Source organism: Diospyros lotus, chromosome 12, assembly GCF_014633365.1.
Source record: "Diospyros lotus cultivar Yz01 chromosome 12, ASM1463336v1, whole genome shotgun sequence".
Lineage (NCBI taxonomy): Eukaryota > Viridiplantae > Streptophyta > Magnoliopsida > Ericales > Ebenaceae > Diospyros > Diospyros lotus.
The window spans coordinates 37182245-37209311 of NC_068349.1; the positions used below are offsets into that span (position 1 = coordinate 37182245).

The 27067-nt window shown below is 36.0% G+C and overlaps 1 protein-coding gene across 1 annotated transcript; it reads right to left on the bottom strand.

Annotated features, from left to right (window-relative positions):
* Positions 1–17516: 17516 nt before the first annotated feature.
* Positions 17517–19583, bottom strand: LOC127813996 (cytochrome P450 86A8-like). Its single transcript, XM_052355199.1, has one exon. The coding sequence runs from the start codon at positions 19580–19582 to the stop codon at positions 17957–17959; it is 1626 nt and encodes a 541-aa protein (XP_052211159.1). The 5' UTR covers position 19583; the 3' UTR covers positions 17517–17956.
* Positions 19584–27067: the final 7484 nt, after the last annotated feature.

Genomic DNA, 27067 nt, shown 5'->3' on the forward strand with positions numbered 1-27067 from the left:
GTGCAATTTTGTTCGCCCTTTTTTAATGGGGTGACCATCACCCTGACAAAAATTATGAGAGTGAAAAATAACGAAACGACAATTTTATTCACTTCATACCGTTTCGTTATTTTTCGCCCTTACACAAATTATGAGGGTAATGGTCACCCCATTAAAGGGGGTGAACAAAATTGCACTCTGTCTAATAAGTTCGATCCAAATAAAGTGATTTGATTTCAAATATTGAGAATTAAGTGTTAATAGGTTCGATTGTTATAAAAATAATGATTGATAAAATAATTAATTATTATTTTAAATATTGAGTAAATGTATCATGCAACGATTGATTCCATTCGGTTTATATTCTTACAAAGATAACAAGAAAGATAGATGACAAAATTTTGTGAATCTATAAATTTGAGAATAGTTGGTAATTATGTTTGGTTGTTTAAAAATAGTTTGATGATTTGATCAATATGCCTATTGAGATCCGTAAACTAACTGAATTTGATATTAAATTTTAAGCCACAATTGATTTTAAGATTGGATATGATAATTCTCAATTAAAATTAGATTCATTTATAAGCTTAGTTGCACTAAGGATGCTCTTTGCTCAAAATGACTCATTATACTTGGCAAGGAAGGAACGAGTCTTATGATAGTAATAGAATAAATTTCACACACTATCCCTAAATTTTATTTAAATTTATTGGTTATGTTTTAAAAAAATAGAAAAATTCTATTTGCAATCATATCTTTTGCTATCCACGCTTATTTTTCATTAAAATTTTACACTTTGCTCATCACACTCACCACTATTTACACCTATTATTTACCAAAAATACCCTTACAATTGCACACACACAACTATCCCCCACACAACAAGTGAGCATTGGGGATCCACATGGAGAAGATGGTGGCCATGGCAAGGAAAAGGCAGCAATAGCAAGTAGCCGCCCATCATCCCCAGCGACCGTTTCACTCCCATCGACAATCATGACTAATGTGGCCACCATCAACACAATGCACCCGAACCCTAAGGTTCGGGTGCGTTCAGGCACCTTCGAACTCATGTATTCAGGGGTGTGGTTCGGGTGCATTCAGGCACCTTCGAACCTATGTGTTCAGGAGTGTTTAAGTCGGATACACACTTATTAACAAGCTAAACATCAACTCGGTGATAATGACGCCCTGTGTAATGACCCGGTAGCGAGTTCGAGTGGTGTCATGGTGGGAATAGGATATTTAGGACATTTACTTGTATTGGTGATAATTTTAAAATATTTATATGACATTATTGGGGGTTGTGGCAAATAGGAGGGGGACGGGGAAAGTCAAGGATTTGACCTTAGTAAAGTAAGACCCATTGTATACCGAGGTATGTGAAGGAATACTATTTGAGGCTTACGGTACTTAATTAATGTCTAAATTACCCTTGTGCATAAAGGATTTCTTTTATTGAGTATAAAGAGCATTTTGGTAATTAGTATAATATGTGTATATAAATATAAGGGCTTGATTTTTTTTACATGAAAAGAGAATGAGTTAAGAAGGTAAGAAAGAGCAAAAGAACAAGAGGTCGATCAAGAAAAGGAAGGTGAGCTAGGGTTATCTTATCTTCCATTTTTCCTTGATTTTGTGCCTCCAAGAGATATTAAACGAGTTGGGTTAGCTTATCTTCTTATTTTTTTACTTATTAATCTCATTTTGGGGTGTAGGAACGAGTATATTGAAGGAAAGCTATCTCAAGCAAGACCTTGAAAAAAAGCCCCAAGAGGCGAGCTCTTACTCATTTCCTCTCTTCTATGTTCCTTGTTCTTGTTGAGGAGTTAGTTGATTTGGGAGAATTCCTTTAATTTTTGGAAAAGAGCTATTGTGGGTTGTTATGTAAAATAGCATGTAAATCTCTTCCCCTCTTCATTTGATCTTGTTTATCTCCTTCAGACTCTAATAAGGGATTGTTCCACCCTATAAATCCTTGAAAAATATGTATTTTTGCATTAGAGTTGAGGTTTTCAAGATTTGGGGTGATTTTACTTATCCATTGGGATTTTTAGACTCAAGAGTTAACTTGAGGGTGTGAAGAGTTGACTCTGTATGAAGGGTTCTCAGGCAGGTCGATTGGGGTGATGTAGGAGTTGTGTAACACCTTGTTTTATACAGGCGTGTCACTATAAGGAAATTCTCGGGTTTTTTTTTTTTTTTCCTCCAAGTCCGTTTTTTGCGGCGCCGTGAGCACAATCTTCACATGCAGATGAAACACACGTCACAAAACTACAGCCGGCACCCGCAGTGATTCAAGAACAATCTTCACATGCAGATATAAACCCCGAGAGTTCCAATCTTGCTCGTTTAATTAACAATAACATAATCATAACTGAACGAGACGATATAAACACAGCGAAATACTTAAGCATCAGAATGACGTGGCCTACCATGTGTTACACATAAGATGTTTCTACACTGGTATATATATAACACCGTTACTAATAATTACAATACTGTCGAGCGATTACTCATACATATAACATAGTAAATATCAATGCTCCCAAAATAATGCAACAACTGTCAGATAAACACCACTGGCTCACCGACCGTGTCCTCGATCTCGCAGCTGTCCCTGACTGGAACGTTGAATGTTCTAGGGGCATAACCTATGTTAGATGATAAACCATCTAAGTGAAGGCATGAAACAGTTTATACAATGCATGAAAGACACACGAGCATGGTATACTGAACGACAACATGCAAGACACGTCTAACTTGAGAGATATCCCTGACATACTTAATCCCTCGAATGCCCCACTGTGACACCCGTTCACCTGGTTTAATGTTAATCCCTCGGGTGCACCGTCGTAACACCCGTTCACCTGGTTTAACATTATTCCCTCGGGTGCACCGTCGTAACACCCGTTCACCTGGTTTAACATTATTCCCTCGGGTGCACCGTCGTAACACCCGTTCACCTGGTTTAACATTATTCCCTCGAGTGCCCCAGTGCGACACCCGTTCACCTGGATTAACATTATCCCGATCTTAGGTAGACCCCATCCCGCCCCATACGAACCCAACGATGACATGAAATTCGACTCCAAGTGATATGAAAATTTACACGCCATGCACCAACATTTTAAAGTAAATCAGTTAATGCAATGTAACAAATGTTGACACGATGATCATAAGTAAAGCCCTGTAAACAACCCAAGTCTAGGAGGGTATAACCGCTCACTAGAACCCACCACAAGCACTTAAAAACACTTCCAAGACAAGGTAAAGCTAGAATCAAACCACTCACCTCGAATCGGAAAAGTCCAGATTTCGCCTCGAAAAACGTGCCACACCTCGAAAATTGTGTAATCCTTCTTCCAACGGCCCAATTGACTCCTATTTCATCATTTAAGACCTTTGGAATCAACATTTCTATTTTTCCACAATTTTCTCTATTTTTATTTATTTTTCAAACATTTCTACTTTCGAAAATTCACTAAAAATACCTAACATCAACTTTTACAAAATATTTTTCCGTGATAATTCTTAAAATAATTTTACCTAAATTCTAAAATTAAAAACACATAAAAACCCTACCTCACGCGCCACCCCGAAGCCCTGCGAGTGGGAGCCACGCGCCACCGTACAGTCGTATTCTCCGGCTCCGGCGACTCCTTTGGCCAAAACAACTATGGGGCCTTGAAGATCTCGATGAGGCGACCTCAATGGTACCCTCAAATGCCCGAAAGGATCACCGAAAAATGCCTTAAATGGCGGTTGTAGGTCGCAGTCTGGCGGCCTTCACTTTTCCAGCCAAGCCACTGAAACTCTACCAAACGTACATGAAACTCCTTGAAAATTTCCAGAAATGATACTTGCAACTTGTAGAACAAAAGCCCTCTAATCTCTTTGCTCGATTCTTGCCAAAATGGGCAGAATTTGATCGACTTATGCGCTAACCTTCTCGGCCGAGAACCCATACTCCACCTCGACCCAAATTTCCACCACCAATCGATTGCTCTTATCCCCTTAACCCTAGATCTAGCTTCCAAACCAATTAAACGAACCCAAACCGCGAGCCTAAGCCCTCGAAAGATTCATCCAAAACGGAAAAATCTTTCGCCATTAAAACCGGTCACGTCGCCGCCGTGCTCGGCCAATGGCCACCCCCTGAAGCTTCATCATCACCTGAAGATCATCCTAGCACCCTTAGGCGAGCTTCCCAGCGTCTAGAGGCGGCTGGCCGGCGACCCATGTGCGACGGTCGCGTTCACACCATGGCATTTTTTTGAGAATTTGCAGTTTAGCCCCTAGTTAATTTTTAATTGTATTTTCTCCTAACCCTAAACACCCTTGAACTATCCAACACTTCCACAACGGCCCTCAAGTTCTATATTTTCCATTTCCCTTTGGAATTTCTGAAAAATTCGTCGATTCGACCTCCCTCTGATACTTTACAAAATCTGTACTTTTGCCCGTACGCCCTTATTTGTGTACTTTTGACTTCAAACCTTTGAAAATCCCTTGATTGTGTTGAGTATTGCTTATTTGAACCATTTTGACCTTTGTTGACCTACTTGACACAGTCCCTCGCCTTTTGTTTATGTTTTGCATATTGCACTTAAGCCCGAAACTATTGTAAATTCCATTTTGATCCCATAACTTCCAAAACTTCTCTTAATATTTAATAGTGGGTATTACAAGTTGACTCCCCAAAAGTCGATTGGAGGTGTCAAGAGTCGACTCCCATGAAAAAGACTGCACTGCACAGCTTGTACTATTTCGGCCATAACTTGTTGCGCCAATATCGAAATTGGGATCTTTTTTTTTTTTTTTTTTTTTTTTTTTGTAAACTAGACTCGATAGGATTCTTTTTGGTATAGGATTCAAGCCATTTGAACAAGTTTTGAGTGGTATCCTCTTGGTTCCAAAACATGACACACGTGTAAACCGAGGCGCTAGGTGGGAGCTGATTGGCCTTAAGGGTTGGGTGTGGGGTAATAGTATAACCCCAGGAGTTGAGCTATCTGGCTTTAGTGACCTTGCGGTGTTGGATATGGTTTGACATTGCGTGGAGCTGACTGGCCTTAAGGGTTGTGGATACTCATGAACACAACCCTGGGAGTGGAGTTGTCTAGACCCAAGTGTCAGAACACCCATCCCTATGTGTGTGTAGGGTGGATAGGTAATCTCCATATATGCATGTCTTACAATGGCATTAGGGGTGAGAGCTGTGTGTGCTTGTGGCTCATGCAGGTTCTGATTAGTGGTTAATTTTGTAAAAATTTTGTTATAATTATACCCTTCTTTCGATCTTAAATATGGTTTAAATTAGATATTAATATATATTTTATGGTTATATGTAAATTTAAATTGAAAGATGAATGAAATGAAGTTCTAAAGTAAATAATAATAATATATAAAATTATATATAATACATATATATCATTATATGCATGCATGTAATATATATATAATATAATCTAATATATATATGTGCCATGTGTAATACATATATATAATATATAATTTATTAATAACATTAAATTATTTTTATTTTTTTTAGGCATGAAGAATTCAAGCCCATGAAGACTTAAAGTCCATGAAGAATTCAAGTCCACGAAGAAATCAAACCCATGGAGAAATCAAGTCCATGAAGAATTCAAATCCATGAAGAAACCAAACCCATGAAAAATTAAAGTCCATGAAGAATTCAAGCCCATGAAGAATTAAGGCCCAATTTGAGCAACCCATGGAAAATATTATTTGGAGAAGGCCCAAGGATTATTTTTAATCCTAATGAAGATTAAAAACCAATTTATAGAAATCTATTTTTATTTTTTATGTGAGAGCTTTATTGGGTGTGTTTTTTAGCTAAAATCCATTTAACTATTAGGTGGATATTATAGCTAAAATCCATTTAACTTTATGAGTGCTTTATTAGGTATGTATTTTAGCTAAAATCCATTTAATATTAGGTGTGTATTATAGCTAAAATTCATTTAACTTTAAGTGTGTGAGTGCCCATTAGATATAATTATGTCTAATTGAATAATTGAAATTGTGTGGTTTGTATTGCATCTTGTGGCCTATAAATAGCTCACTTGATTGCATTTGTAAGTGTGATTATTATTCTTGAATAAAAGTTTAGTTGTTTCCTTATAATTCTCTCTTTGAGAATTGTTATTGTTCTTTCTCATTTTCTTTAGTACTTTCTCTTATAATCTTACTTTTTTCTTTCTTCTTTTAAATTCTTATGTCATTTATTATTACTTTATTATTCACCGCCTAAATGGCCGGTTAATTTGTGCCTTTAAATTTCTGCAATTTTAATTCTTGTCATTTAATTATTCACCGCCTAAATGGCCGGTTAGTTTATGCCTTTAAATTTCTGCAATTTTAATTCTTGTCATTTAATTATCCACCGCCTAAATGGCCGGTTAGTTTATGCCTTTAAATTTCTTGTCATTTAAATTCTGTTATTTAAATTACGTCATTTAAATTTATGTCAATTAACTTTCAAATAAAAATGAGTAGCTAAATCTAATCTTGGGTTAAGGCAAGGACAGTGTCCAACGCCAATGATTCCCAAAGAAAGCTGCGCTTTAAATAAGTAACATTAATTTAAATTTCAGTATGAGTGTGTATTAATTATTAAAAAATCACTAGGTTTGGATTGGAGCGTAAGCCTAACTTAGAGCTTTCATGCCATGTATGAGAGTTACTAGAACTGGAAATGCTATCATACCCAAATCCGGATGATTAATTTAGTTGTTTTGTGTATTAATTGCAATTGGATTTATGGTGGTTGCTTAAATTAGAATCCCGCATATCATGTATGGGGATTGCTTAACCTAGAACTATCATCATCTCTAATTGCATTTAATAACAAATCCTCATATCTGAAATTAAATTAATGTTGCTAATCTTTTATGCTAAAATTTGGGAATCAACGGGTTGGTACTGAAATTGTCTTAACTCAAGCACTATCCAAATTCATATTTTTACGTTTAATGTTTATTTTAATTTTTGCCTTACTTTATTTTCTAGTATCTGTTGTCTAAAAACAAAACCATAAAAAATCTTGTTGTCAATTTGTCCAAATGCGTGTGCGTGTGTGTGACATTCTTTTTCTTTTGCCATAAATAAATCTCTCAGTGGACGATCTGGATTCATCCAGAAAATATAAATATAAATTTGGACTACAACTGCACTCGTACACTGGCGAGTATAAACCTCTCACTAAAATAAAAAAAATATAAAAGTTTTATTATGATTTGTTTTTATTGTGTTTTAATTGCAGGGTGAGAGTGCAGTCAGGTTCTGATTCTCATCATTTAACAATTATGCTCTCACTATCTTTTTATTATTGTCTCTTGTTTATTTATCCTTGTATATGCTTGCTGAGCCTTATGGCTCATTATTTCACTTTCCATCTTTATAGGTAAAAGTAAGGACCAGATTGAGGGTGAGTCTTGTAAGGGCTGACTCCGAGTTTGTATGTGTACAAAGCTCATCAAAAGGAAGGTCCTGAGAGTTTATTTTGTTTGAGTCCGAGACCCCATGTCTCTTGTATTTTGGGGGCTCACATGTGTTATGTAGTATCTTCGATGTGTTGTAGCGTGATAAGGATCTGGTTTGTATATGTTTTAATATATCTTTAGCCCTGAGCAGTTATGCATGTGATGTTATTTTGGTTTGGTTTACTTTTGTATCACACTATTACCAACCTTCTCGTGGATCTTCTATGTTAGCAGAGGGCTTTGGGAAGTGATCCATCACACCCTCTCACGATGAGATATTGCCAATAAACTTGTGGACGACGTAGTGGCCGTACATATTTAGGGGTTCACATATTTCGATGAGTGAGTTGTGAGCATGTAGGATCAGAAATAATCATTAAAATTAATGGTGTGTTTTTCCAACTTATTCTAGGATCCTTCATTTTTTGGGCAACCGACTAAAATGGTAAAAAAAATATAGATTAATTAATTAATTAATTGATTATGGTCGTGGGTATGTTGTTCCGATTCTCCAATTGTGTGTGTGTATGCGCTTGTGTGTGTATATATATATATGTGTATGTGTTTGTGTGTTTGGTGTGTGTATCATTGCCAACACCTGTGATAAATGTGATCGCCGTCATTGCACTCAAAAGGTTTGGGTGTGTTCAAGTGCCCATAAACCCATGGGTTTGAGAGCCTTTCAAAGCCCCTGAATGAAGACGATGGTTGTGTGTCACTCTCATCGGCGATTACAACATAGAGAATGGGGTGACTAGCAATGATAAATGGAGATGATGGCAGTTGAGTCTGAACGCATCCAAGCAAAGAGAAAGGTAATGATAATGCCCACGTCGCTATTAAATAAGTAAGTCGGTGGTGATGATGAACAAAGAAGATGATGGTGGGTTGGCAATAAGAGGGGAAGAGGTGTGGCTGCAAACATATGGCAAAAATGGGTTTTCATTTAGGGTTATTTTAGTAATACTTAAATGTGGTTGTGGATAACAAAATATTAGGCTGTAAATATAATTTCTCTAAAAATAACACTAGCCTCCCTTAACAAACAAAGTACATTAACTATTTTGTCACAATATTTAAATTATTTTTCTCCATAGTTCTGTATTATCTTTATTCTCCTTGATTTTATCTCATTTTTTCTCTTATCTCTTCCACATTGATTATAACGACGCCTCTTTATAATGTTATATTTGTTTCTCCCTTCTACATTTCTTAATGGTCACAAGTAACCACGTCTATTTATTTTTAATAAACCAACCCATAAGATTTTATCTTGATGATGATTAAGGCAATTAATTAGTAATAATGTTACAGGTTTCTATAAAAAACCTCCTCACTATTATCGACCAAGAATGGGTCATGCAGAAACCATGATCTAGTTGTAAATCTCTCTCTCTCTCTCTCTCTCTCTCTTTATATATATATATATATATATTAGGTTTGAATCAAACCAAGGCTAATTAGGGTTCAATTAGAGGTGTCAAAAGGGCCGGCCCGAGTCAGCCCATGGGCTTTTTAAACAGGCCGGGCCGGCCTTGTTACTAAAAGGGCCGAGCCGAGCCCAGGTCCTTTTGCTGTGGATAAGGCCTGGCCGGGCCCACAGCCCCCCTACAGGGGGGCCGGGCAGGGCCAAGCCAGCCCGTGGGCTAGAGGGTCGGGCCAGGCCCGGTTGGCCCGACCTTTTTTTTCTATTTTTTTAAAAATAATGCATATAATATATGCATATATAAATATCAAAATAATACATATATAAAAATCATTTTTTTTCTTTTTTTCCTTTTAAAAATATTTTCTATCTTAATTCTTAAGTTTTAAATATTATTTTATCATTTTATATTTCAAAATTCTATATGCCTTATAAATTTTCTTGTGAATTGATATGAAAAATAATGTACATATAAAAAGGATAATGTTTATTTATAATTTAAATATATAAAAATTTAGCTTGAAAATTTTAAATAAATTGATGATTATTATTTATATATATTGCGAAATGTAATTTTTTTAGTATCTAATATCAATAATTACTAAAAAATAACATAATTAAAAAAATAAATGAGTAAAAGCCTAACTGAGTGGCCCATAAGGGCCTCATGGGCCCGGCCCATAAAGGCCCAACGGGCTAGGCCCAATGGGCCACGGGCCGGGCCCTTAGACGGGCTGGGCCAGGCCGTGGGCCTAATTTCTTTGGCCGAGCCTGGCCCCCATAAGGGGGCCGGGCTCGGCCCAACCCGTTTGAACAGTAACAGGCTAGGCCAAAGCTCGGCCCGTCTCGGGTTGGGCCGGGTGGCCCGGCCCTTTTGACACCTCTAGGTTCAGTGAACCTACATTGGTTCCATAAACCTATTATAGCTTCAAATCAATTTGAACTCAGATTAATCTTCTGGGGTTGTTTATGGAAAAGAACAATTTAGGTTCAGATTTGATTCGAACCCATATTGATATTTTCTCTAAAAAAAACCAATAAGATTTCTCCTTATCGTTAACAGTGGTACAGTTGGTGATTGAAATAAATTATATGTCTCTCTTAATCTATATTTTTATCTAACGATTCCCAATATATATATATATATATATTTGTTGGTATAATCATAGTATTTGGAGACAAAAATGACATTTTGGAGATTCTAAAAAATTTAAACGCTATTTTCATTGTGTTTTAGTTTTAAATTTTGAATTTATTTTCAGTTTTGTATTCTAAGTATTTATTTTGAGATTTTTAAAAACGAGTGTTTTTTTTTTTTTGTTCGTAGCATTTTTCGTATTAAAAAAATTTGGAGTATATTTGTGATGAAAATAGTTAAAATGACTTTTTGTTATTTTTAGTTTTATTTACAAATTTTTTCTTTGTTTTCGATAATGCGTTTTTTAAAATATGAAAATAAATACATTTTTATTGTTTTAAAAAACTAAAAACAACTTGAAAAAAAAAATAGAGCCTTAATAGTTGTTACTTTAATGATACGAGGTTTAGTATTATGCAATATATAAAGTAATAGAGGTCAGTGATATCTTTAAAAATATAAAAGTAGTCAATGTAACTTAAATAAACTTTAGAGTGATATGTAAAATTTATCCATAATAATAATAAAGGTAAAAAAATAGACTTTTAAAAATCATTGATCAATCAATAAACATTATGAATGATAGTTTTGATCATGCATTATATTTTAAATTAATTACATAATTAAAAAAATAAAAAATAATAACTTTAAAGGCAAATGTGTCAACAATGGTAGAAGCTGATCATGGCATTTGCATCTTTCGCCACCACCGATGCTTATGCCTTTTCGCCATTTGCCTTTCTTGAACGACAACGATCTTTGCACATTTTACTATAGTCGTCGGGTTGACTTATTTTGTTGCTGGCCATTGAAGGAATAAGTTGTGACAGAGATAATAGTTGCATAAGAGGTAATTTAGGTATTTCAGTGCACGTGTTGCACGCTCTGATTGGGTGTGCAATTGATTTGAAAATGTATAATATAAGAGTGTAATTAAAATAATAAAAAAATTGAGTGATACAAGGAAAAAAAGTAAAAATATAGGGACGAAAATATGTATTTGGCTTTTTACCAATTTTGAAATTCAATGGCCAATTTATTTTTGTTTTAATTTTAAATAAAAATTATTATTTTTAAAAATGACGAAATATCAGATTTGTCACTAATACTTCAACCGACCGGCGAAATTAAACTTTGATTCTATTTTATATTAGCAGACAAAGGAATGCAGGAACCGAACGGGAACGGGAGGGTTCCCGATCGATTCGATCTTCTTCGACAATGGCTTTAAGCCTGGAAGGGAATTATATCCAAAGTACAGAAATGGAGTATTTCTATCCTCTTATTCAGGAGGGAGAGAGAGAGAGAGGTGAAATAGCTATGGCTTCTGAGAGCTTGAGTGAAAGTACAGCCTGATTGAGGTTGACATGGCTCCGATGCTTCTTACCCGAATTTCTGTTACTTTCCTGGTTCATCAGGCAACGGTTCGCATTCCAATCTCCGTCGCTTTATCTCTCCTTATGTGTATATATATATATATATGTATTTTTCATATATCGAAGTATGAATTTGTTCCATTTGGTGAATTTATTTGTTGCCTTCCCCACCCCGATTGTTGCATTATGAAGAACTGGTGTTAATTGAACAATTGAATTCATTTAGCAACCGATGAGGGGCTCAAGCTTGGTACTGGTACATGTGAGTGGGCACCTAGAAAACATGAATTCTGCATTGTTCCCCCCAATTTGGGCAGACTTGTTCTTGTTTGTGGATTTATGTGGGTGGTTGTTTAAGGGATTGACTGTTTAGAATTGAAGTTAGGGCTGCATCTGGATTGACTCTTAGCATACTAACACTTGAGTTGATAATGTGATCCAAAATACATCATCAGTAGAATAAATAGAATCACATATAAATAATAGATGTACCAAGCAGCAAGGAGGAGTCAATTCTTGTTTTTCCCTCGTCTCTTCTTGTCAGCTTCCTCATTGTTTTGGTGATGAGGCCGGCCTTCTTCATCTTCTATCTTGCTGGTTTATTCTCTGCCCTTCTTGTTTCACCGTTTCTTAACACCTTTGGACCGATTCTTGGCATCTTTCGACAGTTTCTCGCTGCTTTTCCGAGGCGGCTTGCATGAGCTCCTTCCACTAGGTTAATTCTTCCCTTGTTTGGCGCATGACCTCTTGGGTGTTATTCACGCTGAATTCCATGGTTTTCAATTCTATGAAGCACGGAGACGACTCAGAGGCGCAGTTTCAGCGTTTCTGAACCGTTTCCCGTTTTGAAAATTCGAATACTGCCCAAAATGATTTTCGGGCTGTTTCTGTAAATTGCGACCGTTTCTGTAAATTACGAAACGTTTCGAGGGTGGTTTCGCAATTTACAGAAACATGTGGGAAACGCATTTCCAGCGACCACGAATAAGCTCGCTTGTAACGAGGAAGACAATGGTCACCGAGAGGCGAGGCGAGATATGGAGTGTGCGGTGACGGTCGACGGTGAGGAGAGAGATGGAGTGTACATCGGTGGTTGACAACGAGGGTGAGAAGCAAGCGACGATGGCAGAGATGCGTCGATCGAAGGCAAGGGTGAGGGTAAGAAACTCGTCGATGGTGGCAGAGACGCGTCGACTGTGAGAGATGTGAGATCAAATGCGATGGTGAGGGCAAGAGACTCGTCGATGGCGAGAGAGGCAGCGACAATGGCAAAGACGCGTCGACTGTGAGAGGCGAGATCGATAGCGAGGGCGAGGGCAAGAGATGTGTCGACGGCGAGAGAGGCGGTGACAGTGGCAGAGACGGATGAAGCGGCGATGGTCGGCCATTGACAGCGAGCGGCGAGACAAGTTGGCGGCGGCAGTCGACCATTTGACAGGAGTGAACACTGAAATGCAATTTAGGGTTTACAAAATTAAACTTAATATTATTTATAGTATATAAATTATAAATTAATTTCACATACACCCTTATATTTTTTAAAATTACAGTTTACCCCACGTTTCCGTTTCCTAACTTTTTTTGAAAAATATCGTTTATGCGTTTCCGTTTCGTATCGAAAACGTTTCTCGTTTCCGTTTTCGTGCAACATAGTTCCAATCTTACCTCCAGTTGCCTCAAGTGTGTTCCTTTGGCCATTACTTCTTGATCCTCGATTGTACTGGGCCATGCTTGTTCCTTTCGCTACTGTTTTTACTACCCACTGCTGAACCAACCAACTCTGATGCCACTTTGTCAAGCCCTTGAATTAGGGCTTGCAATTTGGTAATATATGAACGTGAGAATTGATAGAAAGAAAAATAACAGAAATAAAGAAGAGAGAAAGAGAGAATCAAGAGAGAGAGAAATTTATTATTCACTTCCAAGATCTCTCAAAATGTCGTAGGTCCATGTTTATAGGACCTCTAGCTACATTAACTAACTTCTAACTACCCAACGGTTTTAGTTAACCGTTCACAACATTTCTACCAACTCCGTTATTTCATCATTTAGACCCTACCTTTTATAATATTACACACTACTCCCTAGGGTCGTGACAAAAATCTAGCATATAAGATAATATATTTTGTTCTATAATCTAACATGGAATTTCTAATATCATTTCCTGTCCATTTTTCTTCCTTAGTGGATAAGTCAAGCCCGTCTTTATCTATTTTCCAAAGTTTGTAGGGTTTTGAGACTTGAGAGTAGGAATGATTCCATCTCATTTTCTAGTAGGTGTATTTTAGACCATCGAAAAATAATGGCCTAGATAGATGGTCAAGGGTATATGCCATGTAGTATATGTAACGAGCTAAGATCTGCTCTTAATTATTTAGACTAAGTGTTCTAAAGGTATGAAGATGCTTGCTCTGATATTAATAGTAATTGAGTCAACTTTTTAAACCTCTTTTAGATTGTGTAGCTCTTTAGGTGCGGAATATAAAATTAATCAAGCAAAGAAAACAATCACAATATGCACAAATCTTTTATAGTACGTTGCCATTACTTGTAGTACGTCCACTCTACAAGATCAATTTCTATCTTGCGTTCTACCATTTAAACACTAGGGTTTTTCTCACCCAAGCTTACCCCAACTTGTTCAACACCTAAATTCATTGGCTTGGAGTACCAACACACTACAACCAACAATTCACTATCTTGCCTTTACAAATCAGATAAAAGTTTAAAGGAATTACAACCCAACCCACATAATACAATAATGCTCATAAGTAAAAACACAAATAAGATTATACTTTATTACCCTTGTTGTGTGAACAAGAACTCTTCCCCTTTTTTAGATATGAAATGTCAATTGATTTCTAAAAGCCAAATTGAAAATACAAATCCATGCAAAAGAATAATGTGGCTAAAATTTAGGCTGAATGCCCTTCTTGACGCAACCTTCTAGCGAGGAAACGATGAAATAAAGTTCCAACACTATTTTCATGTGAAAAGGTTTTATGAGATGGTAGTGATTATAAATAATTGATATGGTTGCGTGCCATCGCATGGTTAATATTGCGAAACTAACTTGTACAACATGATAACACGACTCAATAGCCAACATATCAAAATGCACTTAATTATCTTTTCATGTAAGCTCTTAAAAAAATCAAGTTTAAAGTCAGCTGCTTTCTTGAGTTTTAACCTACCACTTCCAATAGTTGATCAAAATTCGATGGTTGACTCTTCATCTTGCAAATTAACTCTCCCTACAGTTGATCTCCAGTCAACTGTAGGTTGACTCTTGACCCTTCACTCACCCTTATTCTTTAAATCCTCAATCAAATTACAGGGTGTTACAGAGGCTGTGCAATGAGACCGCTGATAGGTTGCAAGACAGCTTGGATTGGATGAGGTTTTCTCTGATCAAATTTGATGCCGAACTGAAAGAAATTGTAGGAAGTGGAAGAAAAATACAGGGAAAATCAGACAGTGAAGAGGAAAAAAATAGCCAGGGGAGAGGGAGAAGAAGACAAAGAGAGAGACCTGAGAGAGAGTGGAAACAGAATAGAATATAAACCAAATAATTTTATCCAAACTCAACCATATCCATTATTTTGTATCACAAGTACCTACTTATATACTAAAATCTTATCACAAAAGGTATTAAGTTCAAACAAATCAAAGTTCTAATACCAAAAATTAAAATTATTCAAAATTTCTTATCACCTCTCTTTTATCTTTTTATGCTGAATATTAGTGGATATGTTGATCTTGCTCATAGATATTGCTGTCTAAGAAGAAAATGATCATTCATACAGTGAAGATGGCAAACTGCTTTAACCTAGATGCTTATTATTAAGGTGATCATTCAAGTACTTATTTAATTATTAATAAAATGATCATTGCATACAGAATGTATCAAATAATTCCATTTCCCACTCAAGATGAGCGAAGTCGAGACCTTTCAATACAAATCTCGCTGCACCAATGTTTTGGTCTATGACCCTTGTGTATAACTGCAAGCCTTAGTAGTAATGGTAAGGTTGCTCTTTTATGATTGGAAAGTCATGGGTTCAAGTTGTACTGGAAACAATCTCTTTGAAAAATAAGGGTAAGGCTATGTACAAGAATGACCCTGCCGAATCCTTGCAAAGCAGGGAACCTCATGCATTGAGGACACCCTTTTTTTTAGCCTTATATATGTTCTCATTATAAATACATTTTTATGGCCTTTGAAATTTTTGGGGATGCCATGCATATGTTTAGATTGCATTATGTATTTCTCCAAGAATCTCTGTGCAGGAGGATTAGTTCACTCCATTGCTAGGTTGCTTCAGTTGATGGGCATCACACATGAAAAAATGAAAAAAACAAAATGGATCACATCTTATTTCACTCCGTGAGTATGGGAAAAATATGTGACTATATGTGCATTTGATCAATAAGTAGAAGGTGTATAGCAACTCTACAAAATAGGTTTACCTGTATATGTTTGACTTTGTCAAAATATTGTTCCCTGTATGATTTTTCTGTTTCTGTTGAATCACCAGTTGAGAGGGTGAATTCACAAGGGTATTCAGCCATTTTATCCAGTACTGTGGAAAATCTTTATGTTGATCATGCCCTCCTGACCCCCCTTGTTTCCTTTGATATGTCTACATTTTCAACTCAGTTCCTTTGTCTCATTTTCTTTTTGATGTCATATCATCAGGTTGGGGCAGTCATGTTCCCCCTTGTAACCTCAATATCCATCTTCTCTTGGCTTTCTCTTGCCTACAAGAACATGCACATAGTGAGTTAATCCAAGTTTCATTTTGGGCACCTTGTCTTGGATGGTCTCTCTGAAAATTCTGTGGCTTCTAGCAGCCACACAGCTCAGCCAGCAGTCTTATCCTGGAAGGCTGCAGCTACAAGGAATTTGTCTTCTACTCCTCAGAAGCTGATTCATCAAGACAGTAGTGTGGGCGCTCATTATCTCCCACTGCAGTCATCGTAACTGCAGGACTGACTTTCATTCTTCTGACATGGATGTCTACCGACTCCAAACAGGAAATTGAGGCTTTCTGAACTGGGCATTGATATTTTTTCTATCCATATATTGATCTTCATAATTCTTGTGAATGATAATCCGGATCTAAGATGTCATATTTGAAAAATATTGCTTTGTTCCCTTGGTTCTACAATCATATATTCTAAAGATCATCCTTATTGTCCATTGAAATTTACTCATCCTTCCAGTGCACGTGAGTATCCAATCTGAAAACTCTGCAGTACATGTAGAGAAACTTTTTTGCATTTCCAGTGTGGGTAGATGTATTTGCCTTGATGCATCAACTTGAACAAGCCTTGGTTTCTGCCCCTTCATGCTCAAATTCTGTAGTGCATTGTAAATTGACAAGGTTTTCCGTCTTTGCTATGAAATTCATTTTGACAAGGGTTTTCAAGAATCCTGTTTGGTTGATGAATAAAGGGTGCATTTACTTCTGTTTGGCAGGCTGGCTCCAGTCACCTTCTCGAAGGGTATAAACAGAAACAGCTGCTTAAAGTTCAAGTAATCTCTCAAAAGGATCAAACCTCATATCAATCTCAAGATCTTTCATAATCAGTTCAAGGTGCTTGTTGACCTCATATGTTTCAGGTTGGTTAAAGTTTCTCTTATGGCTTTTACAGCTTTACCTAGAATTAGATGGTTTACAACTTGTAAAAACACTCATGTTAGCCAGAGGAGGAGGATGTTAGTAGTGTCTTCCTCTCCCATTATGTGATCAACTGATTACTGATTAGTGGTGGCAAGATCTGATAATTCATCTCATATTTGGTGCTAATTAATGGTTGTTCTTGCAACTTGCAAGCTAACCTCAAGGAAGAATGGCTTGTGGATACGCATTCCATTCCGACCCTTCGCAGTTTGAACCATTTTTAGAACATCTATACGGTTAATTTACTTAACCTATAGATCAATAATATATTCATCTTAAAACTATGAGCACCTAAAATACTAAAAATAAATCACAATTGGGGTGTATTTAATGACCCAAATTATACAGAAATTTAGGTGGACCCAACGCCCAGAATTGAATTCATGGTGGGTGCTTAAAGCAGAGCCTAAAACAATGAAAGAAGAGAGCTAAAATGGAAGCAACATCTAGGCTGCCATTACAGAGAAGACCAATAATAATAATTTTATTGGAAAAAGGAAGTAACTTCATCATTGAACCTATTATTAATGAGAAAAGTACCAAATTACACTGGATCAAATAAATAGAAAATCCGAGCATTATAGACAAAAAGGATTTTTGTGCAAAAAGCAGAGAAAAAAAGAGCCACTTTACCGTCGGCCAAAAGAAGCCAGAATTTACCAAAGTAATCTCTCTCTCTCTCTCTGTTCTTCACCAACTCTGCATCTCTCTTAATAATGAATGAAATGGAATGCATCTATAACCATAACCAGACAGCAGCCAGCCAGTCAACCTGTGTTTTGAATAGTAAATGGCTCTATCCACAAAACCAACCACCAACCACCGCCGCCCGCGGGCCTTTAGGCACCTCCGACTGTCGTATCCCCACCCAATCCGGCGCCGCTCTTATAACACTTGCCACCAGATTCTCTGGCATTGTCCAGAGCAGCAGTTAAATCCCTTTGGTGCACGTTAACCTTGAGCCCATACTTCATGAACAATGTGAGCGACATCTTCTGCTCCACCCGGTGGCCGGGCACCACCGTCAGGCGGTGGCGCAGCAGCACGGCGGCGGCGATCGACTTCATCTGCAGATACGCCAAGTCCCTCCCCAGACATATCCTCGGACCGGCGTTGAACGACACGAACTTGAACTGGTCGTGCATTTGGAACTGCTTCCCGTCGGCCGATAGCCACCGCTCCGGCCGGAATTCCAGACAGTCGTCGCCCCACGTAGACTTCATTCTTCCGGCGGAGTATATGGAATACGTGACCGACGAGCCCGCCGGAACGAAGGTGCCGTCCGGCAAGACGTCGTCGGCGACCACGTGCTTCGAGTCCTCCGGCACCGACGGGTATAGCCGGAGAGTTTCGGACAATGCCGCCTTCAGATAAACCAGCCGGTCAACTTCTTCAAATGCCAGTGGCTCGTCAACCCATTTGGCCACGTCGTCGCCACGTGTCTCCATCAGGACAGTGCAGATTTCTTTTAAGATTTCATCTTCGACCGTCGGATGTTGGATGATCAACCAGAAGAACCAACTCAGAGCAGCTGATGACGTGTCACGTCCAGCTAGGATGAAATTGAGTGCCACGTGTTGCAGGAACTTGTCAGAGTAGGATTCCTTCTTCTTCATGAACCGAGAGAGCAAGTCGTCGTGGGGGTGGCTGTCTTTCTGCTGATTCATCAGTTCGAGCTTACGTGTACTGATGATGCTGGATAAGTACTCGTCCACGTGGACAAGGCTCCGGCTCAGGCTGACCTCCAGCCCTAGGCCGAGCGATTTCTTGAGCTTCCACAGGACTTCGGGCAATATAAACCGCTGCAGCGAGGCTTCGGTGGCTCGGTCAAAAGCCGCCGCGAAGCTGTTGTCGGGCAGCCCCGGCGCGAGGGTCTGCGGGTCCTTCCCGAAAGCCAAGCCGCATATGTTGTCGAAAGTGAGCCGGAGCAAGAGGTCCTGGAGATCAACCGGCCGGGCTTCGACCCGAGCCCGCTCGAGAATCGGGCAAAACCTGAGCTTGATGGCCCGGTTGACCCAGCGAGCCATGGCCTGGCGCAGCGTCCGGGTGGTGAACTCGAGCGCAGCCGTCTTCCGCTGGAAGAGCCAGGTGTCGCCGTCCGAATTGAAGATCCCCTGGCCTAGCAGATCGTGGAACACGGCTTGCCAAGTCGGGCCTTTCGGGTAGTTGTCGAACCGGGTCTTGAGGATGTGCTCTAGGTTCCTCGGGTCGCACGTGACGGTCACGTGGCCCTGCTTCCGGGCCAGGAGCGGGAGCGCGCAAATGCATGTCTGGTAGGTGCCGGCGCAGGCGCGGAGGTTGTCGGCGATCCACTCGTGCATCCGGTCGCCGTTCTCGATGAGGCCTGGCAGGCTGCCCAATAGGGGCCAGACACGGGGGCCCTTCAGCGTCCGGGAGATGAAGGTGAACCAGAGCAGATAGGCCGTGACGGCCATGAACAGCAGCAGGGCAATCGACACATCCATCATCACGAGCAAGTTATTATCTTCCCGGAAAGTAAATTATCGATTTTCCCGAGAAAACCAAGGAGGAGAAACAATTTACAGAATGGACGGAGAGATGAGTGAAGAGGGGAGAGGTGATTTATAGGAGAAAAGGGGAAGAAGAGAAGCAATTAGTGAGGCCAGTCTGGTTTGCTTATGTTTTACCATCCCCCCACCCCCACCCCCCCCCTCCTTTCTCTCTCTCTAACCACCACCAGATACACCGCCATTAATGCAGCAGCATTGAGAGAGAGAGAAATTAAAAGGGTCAAATCTCCCAATCCTACAAACCACAAACTGCTAGCGACTGCAAATTAAGAAAGAAACTATATAGATGGACAGAGGAGGAGTAGGAGAAGGGAGGTGGTTGTTGGTGGCAGCTTTCTCTCTCTACAACTAATATTTGCAGGAAAAGGAGCTGGGTACTATAAATTCAAGCATTCAATGAGAGAGGGGGAGACATAAATGAGATTGGTTGAGAGAGTAGCCACCAGTATTGATCATCATCATCATCATCAAATAAATAAATAAAAACCCAATAAAATTACAAGTCAAAAACAACAGTCAGTGAGGTTTAATTTCTGGGTTGGATTGTGGGTGCTTATAAAATTGATCTCATCACATATAGTTTTCATTTTACATATATATATGAGGGAAAAAGGGTTTGATCACATGGTGGGCTGCAGGTTAGGGTTGGGTGAGCGACCCACCAACAATTTATAAGGAGTTGAGCTGCCACGGTTACGTGAATCTATTTATCTTCCTCCTCCTCCTCCTTCTTCTTCTTCTACTTTTCTTCTTCATATATATATATATATATATATCTTGAAGTTTATCTTTGGGCTCTGAAACATCTTCCGGTGGTTTCGTTACTGGGTAGTGGGTGGCTTTGACTTGCTTGAAATTCAATGCAAGGTGCATGCATGCTGAGCTGAGTGACAAAAGTCAACTGGGCTTGGTTTTTTGGGCAAAGCAAAGGTCAACAGCCACCCTTAGCTCATTCGGAATTCGAGCCCTTTGCCCAACATCTTCCCACTCATACATGGACAAAGGATCAAAATTCTCCATCTAAAAATGGATCGGACCAAGAATTTGTTTCTTACTTTTTACTTGAATGATGTTAAATTTTTATTTGTTTCTTACCTTTTCAATAACGAGTTTGGTTCAAACTAAGTATTTTAAGTTCTACAAAAATAAAAACAAAAAATATGTAAAGCATAAAACGAGAACATAGAAACAATACTTTTCAATTGGATTCAGATAAAGATATAAAAGAATAATATATTGTTGTATTTTCAAACAAATTTTGAAAATAAATTTTAATACAAATAAAAAATTTTAAGTTTCCAACCATTTTTTTTTGCCTCTAACCTCTTTGGATAGAAACGTATTTTTAATATTACGAAATGTCTTTAAAATTACAAAAATTGGTTAAAAACATTTTTTCTTTTTTTGTTTTTTAATATTTTAATATATGAAGCATTTTAAAAATGTCAAAACAACACAAATGAGATATTTTTGTGTATCATAGAAAGTATCACAATTCATAGGTAAAAGAAAAAAAATGATTATGGACTTGAAAAATTGAGATGAAACTATAAATGATGGTGTAAAATGTCAAAAATTGCCCTTCATTGATTTTTATAACTATAAATTATGAAAATCAATGCGAGGGTAATTTTGACATTTCATGTAATCAACCTCTAATTTTGTATCATTATCACTATTCTAAAAAAAAAAAAAAAAAACATAGTAACAAGTATTAAGAGCCCCACGTGCATAAGGCTCACGCCCTCTGTCAGGCAAATGTTATGTTGCCCCCACAGTGGGCAACATAGCAAAGCCGTAACAAGTACAAGAGTAATTTCTTTTTGTTTGATGATGTTGACAATAGCAACATTAACATAATTATCTATCTCATGCAAATTAATTAATATTAGTCAAAACTTGATGTTCATCTTCACAAGTACAACATTGGGTTGCCATCCTTGAACAGAGGATGCAATCAAAGCAAATGTACCTTATCCATTTAATTAGTCAGATTATCAGTTACTTAGTACTTGCTCACCATGCTTTTCTACCTTGTGGCATATTTGTAAATAAGCTAAAAATCCAAGGGTACTTTCATAAAAAAATATATATATATTGTCGACGTTTAGAAATGATCGACCGAGTTTTGTTGGCCCGTATTGATCCAATAATCACAAATACGAGGGGAAGAGAATAATAATACCATCAACAAGCAATGCGCAATAGTTTTTTACGTGGTTCAACCAGAATGATGCATAATTCACAACTGTTCTCTGATTACTTTTGTAGAGTAACAATATGTATTTTTTATCATGCCCCTAACAATAGTTTTTGATCCCCTATTTATAGTGTGGGATATAGATAACTTACACAAAGTTAAATGTGGTGGGGCCACCTCGCAAGGGGCAAAAGTGCCATTCTTATCTCCTTAAAATGGGGAGTAAAAAGTCATCACCACGTGGGTTTGGCTTTTCATAGATAAGGACAGGTAGACATCAGATCCGGTTATTTTGTTTTGTGGTCTTCTTTGCGAGCTAATCAGGTTGACCAGCAAGCTAGAGCCATGGCCGAGAGCTTACTTGTTATCGTAATCAGAGTTCGCGTTTTAACAATTATGCGACCTCGCAGAATCATCTTCATTCTTGGGCCCTTTGTACTCCGAGAGGTTGGGCTTTATCATTGGACCACTCCCAGCCCAGAGCAGTTTTGTCAATAGCCCAAGGCGGTTTAAGAAATGCTCGTAACATATATATATATATATCAATTTATTCATTAGGTAATATTTGTTAAAATAAATAAAATAAAATTATATTAAGATAAAATTAAAATAATTTTTGGATTAAAATATAGAATTATTAAAATAAAATTAAAAACATTTTAAGATTTTTATTAGACTGTTTGTTAAATTTTTTGAAATACATTAAGGGACATATAGGTCATTTTATTCTTATTTGTAAAATTCAAAATAAATTTATCTAAATGAGGGAGATATATAAATTTATATAAAAATTTCAAATAAAAAGTCACATGATTTTTTTTTTAAGAATTGTCAAATAAATTGAACAAATATAATAAAAAAAATATTTTTATTCAATATACTTTCCATATTTCATTTTTTTTAGACCATATATTAATTGACAAACACAATCTCAATTGAAAACTCAAAACTAGAGATGGGGATGGAAAGGCATAGGTAAAAGACTCTTTGGTCCATTTTCATATTTGCATCTATATTCTTATTCTTGTCCTAGTATTTTTATCTTCAAGGTATTTTGTTAATCCTTTATTCTTATATTTGTAGAGTAATAGGTATTTGATGAGTACTTGTATATTTGATATATTTTACTAAAATACATTTATATTCATAATTTAAATAAAATATGTATATATATAAAGGTAAAGGATGGGCTGATAATTCTATCAATTCCACCTTACTTGTACTATATGGATATTTTAATTATCTTACTCGTACTCTTTTTAAGGGTGTGTTTGATTGTAAAAGTAAAATTTATGTGAAAATAAAATAAATTTCAAGAAATTGAATTAGAAAAAAAATGAATTTATGAAAATTGAAAGTTTAAACTGTTTGATTGGTATAATTTTTTATCAAAAAAATAATGTTATTTTTCATCTTTTAATATTTAATTGGTAATATTTTTTATAAAATTTGATCATTTTTCTGACATTTCGTGTTTGATAAGTATTATTTTTCATGAAAAATGACATTTTTCATGAAATTTAATGGCAAAAATATATTGAAAATTATTAAATCCTATACAGAAAAATTAAAATAATAACGTAGTTTAGGTTAATTAAATCATTTCTCCAAAGAAATTACAAAATTAAAATTTTTTGTTTTCCAAACTTATTAATTTATACTTATTTTTTATTTTTATATATTTATATTTATCAATTATTAAAAATAAAAAATATATTATTTTGCAAACCCTCCCTTATTCCCTTGCCTTTCTCCATCATTCCTCGACTGCCGCCCAATCGCCTGCCATTCTCCCTTTCTTGCTTTGCTCGTTATCTCAGCCCACCCCATTGTCTTTCTCTCTCTCCGGCCTCCTTGCCTCCATCGGACAACTCAGATTGTCGTTGCCTTACTCGCTTTCCTCGATAGCTACTCGTTCACCTCACTCAATCGCTTTTGCCTTAAACATTTTTCATCGTTTGCCAGCATCGACTCAATCTTAGCTTAGTTCTCACCATCTCACTAGTTGCCCTCTGGCCCTCGGTCATTGCTTGCCTTCGTCGGCCGTTGGCTTTCCCCTCCGTCTCTTGTTTACTACCTCTCTGGCTCTCTCACTGAATAAGTTGGCTGTTTCAATTGTCAAAAAAATTCTAGCTCTTCCCATCGAAAAATTTGATTTCCATGATTTGAAAGAAAATCCAATCACGTAATCATAAATGGGAAAATGAGTTGCTTGAAAAAAAATGGCTATCAAACACTATAGAAGTGAAAATTTGGGTAGGAAAAAGACCATTTCCTTATAAAAAAAAATGACTATCAAATGGGGCCTAATAGTATTTTTTGATATTCAAAAATTTTCTATCAAAATAAGATTTTGGTGGATATTTATGATGAGGTACTTAGTGTCGTTTTTAGTCAAAGTTAGTATTCAGAGCTAATAAAAAAAATTAAAAATATTTTCTATAACCAAATGGGTCTCAAATCTTTTGTAAAATAAATTCAAATCCAATCAAATCAACCATGTCAAAAAAAGAAACTAAATTGATTAAGTTTAGAAGTTCATTTACTTAAGCAAGGCAGGAGATGCAATAAAATGACTTGAACAAATATTGTGGTTGGAGAAGGCGAGCAATCTTTCGATTAAATTGAAATAATCAAAATGATTGAAATTGTCAATTTGATTCGATTTAAACTATAGATCAGTTTAATTCGATTTTTAAATTTAACAATTGTGATTATTTCGATTCAGTTCAATTCAATTTTGATATTAAAAAAAAATCAAAATAATCGAATCGATTGAAATATCAAAAACGACGTCATTTTTACACTTTGTTATTTCAAATTTCAATCAATTCGGTTTAATTTTTGACAGATGTTCAATCTTATTCGATTTGAGCAATTTAATCACAAAATACTCAACCCTAATAGTTGATGACTTGAAATGGTGGGAGACTCAAAAAAAAAAAAAAGTGAAGTTATGGATTCACCCCCCAGGCTCTTTGGTCACTGCAAGACACAAGTATCACTAAAACGTCATAAATGGGTATTTTCAAAGGGTATTGGATTCTTAGACTCATAATATGCATGTGAGTGAGTAATGAAGCCATTCATGTGTTTCAAGAGTCAAAAAGAGGAGGTGGGTTATCTCCATTCAATGCCTTCCATTTATGCTGTCAATGCAATGCTGCTGTACAAGTGCTCACATAAATTGATTGGAATGGTCACATCAATGCCACCAATACAAGCACCATTGATTCTTGTCCAATTCTTCATCCAATACTTAAAAGGCTTGGATGTATGAATTTTAACTATTATCCCATTATAATGCCATTCATATTATAGTAATCAACTCATTCATGTGATTCTAATTATGGGTGTGGATATAATCTGTTCGGTTATCGAACTGATCAAAATTTACTAACTAATTAAATTAAATCGAACAACAAAATCAAACCGAACTAATTGATAACTTAAAAAAAATCAAAATAACCTATAAAAAAATACACAAAACTGAAAAAAACAATATCATTTTATAAACATTAAAATAACATTATTTTAAAGTTCGGTCAATTCAAATTTTTTTCACATCAATTCAATTTAATTAATTTTTCTCAAAAATTTAATTTTCAATTTAATTTTTTAATTTGAAAAATCAAATTTAAAACAATATTATTTTGATATTTATAAAACAAGGTCATTTTTTTCAATTTTATTTTTTCTGTTGATTACTTTAGTTTTCTTCAATTTTTTTTTTGTATTTATTCAGTTTAATCAAATTAATCAATTTATAAGATTTGAATTTGATTTTTTCTATTATAAGTTAGTTTTATCTTTTGAGTTAATCGATCAATTCGATTTAATTAATTTGTAAATTTCAATCAGTCGATTTAATAGATTATCAAACCGATCATACACCTTATATGCACACAAATAAGAGCTAAAAGAGACAATTTAGTAAATGTCTCACACCATCTATATAGTATGACTAAGATATTGGGCAATTATAAGTACTAATATGTAAAAAATATGATGAGAATTTGTTGTACATGTAACATAAAATAAATAATTAAAGTAACAAATAAAGAAAAGACAATTTGGATATATGAAAAAAAAATTAATAAATATACCATCGAGATAAGTAGACAAAATGAAAGAAATTTATAGTAAAATAAATAAAAAGGATTAAAAACAAAAAGGTAAAAAGAAAAATCTCCTCAAACATAACATCAAATATAACAATCTTAAAAAATATTTAAATATTATTATACATAAAAATTATTAACTAAGTTGCACAAAAAAGGAAATAGAAAATGGATATGAAATAAAATAAAAACGTGAGGAAAATACATAAATAAAAAAAATATAAAGCTCTTTTTATAAATATAATTTTTAATATAAAAAATTATAAAAATAATTATTTAATTTAAAAATAAACATAAATTTTATAATACATCCAAACAAATTTTGAAAATAAAAAAAAAAAAAATTGAGTTAGAAACGATTTTTTCTTGTCTTTAATCTCTTCATCGTGAACGAAAATGGAAAATGTATTTTTAATATTACAAAATAACTTTAAAATATTTTTAAAATTGTAAAAATGACCTTAAAAATGTTTTTTGGTATTTTAAAAACCAAAATATTTTAGAAACGTCGAAACTACTCTCCCGAGACGTTTTCGTGCATCATATATTATTAGGAAGCTAATGTCCATTTTAACTTACCCATGGAATGAGATGAGAATTAAAGATATGTTGTACTCTTTTATGTGATTCATTGTGAATAAATTCTGCCACCTACCATGATTGTGTTAATAGAAGAAATAATTACAAACAAATTACCACCCAGTCCAAGATGAAATTTCGTAAATAATGGTGCAAAAGCAAATGAATGCACATCCTTAAATAGATAATATAATACAGTAACAGCCAGAATAAAGAAAGTTACAACAAGAAGCAATGCATGATAAAAGGGTAAGGGGAACATTTATTGTAGGTAATCATGTGTATCAACTGCCCTACTTACAGTAAATGCTTGACAGCACAGCAATGTTGTAGGACTTACAACTGGATGTCCTATGGCTTTTCTTCAACCACAGTATACGGGCCAGTCTAGTGCCTAGTGCATTATAAGCAACTAGATTTTGTCTAAAACTTGTATTAAATCATGAGAAATGTTATGTGAAATGAGTATCAGATAAAGATGAGGTCAAACTTGCACGAAAACATGGTATATGCATATAT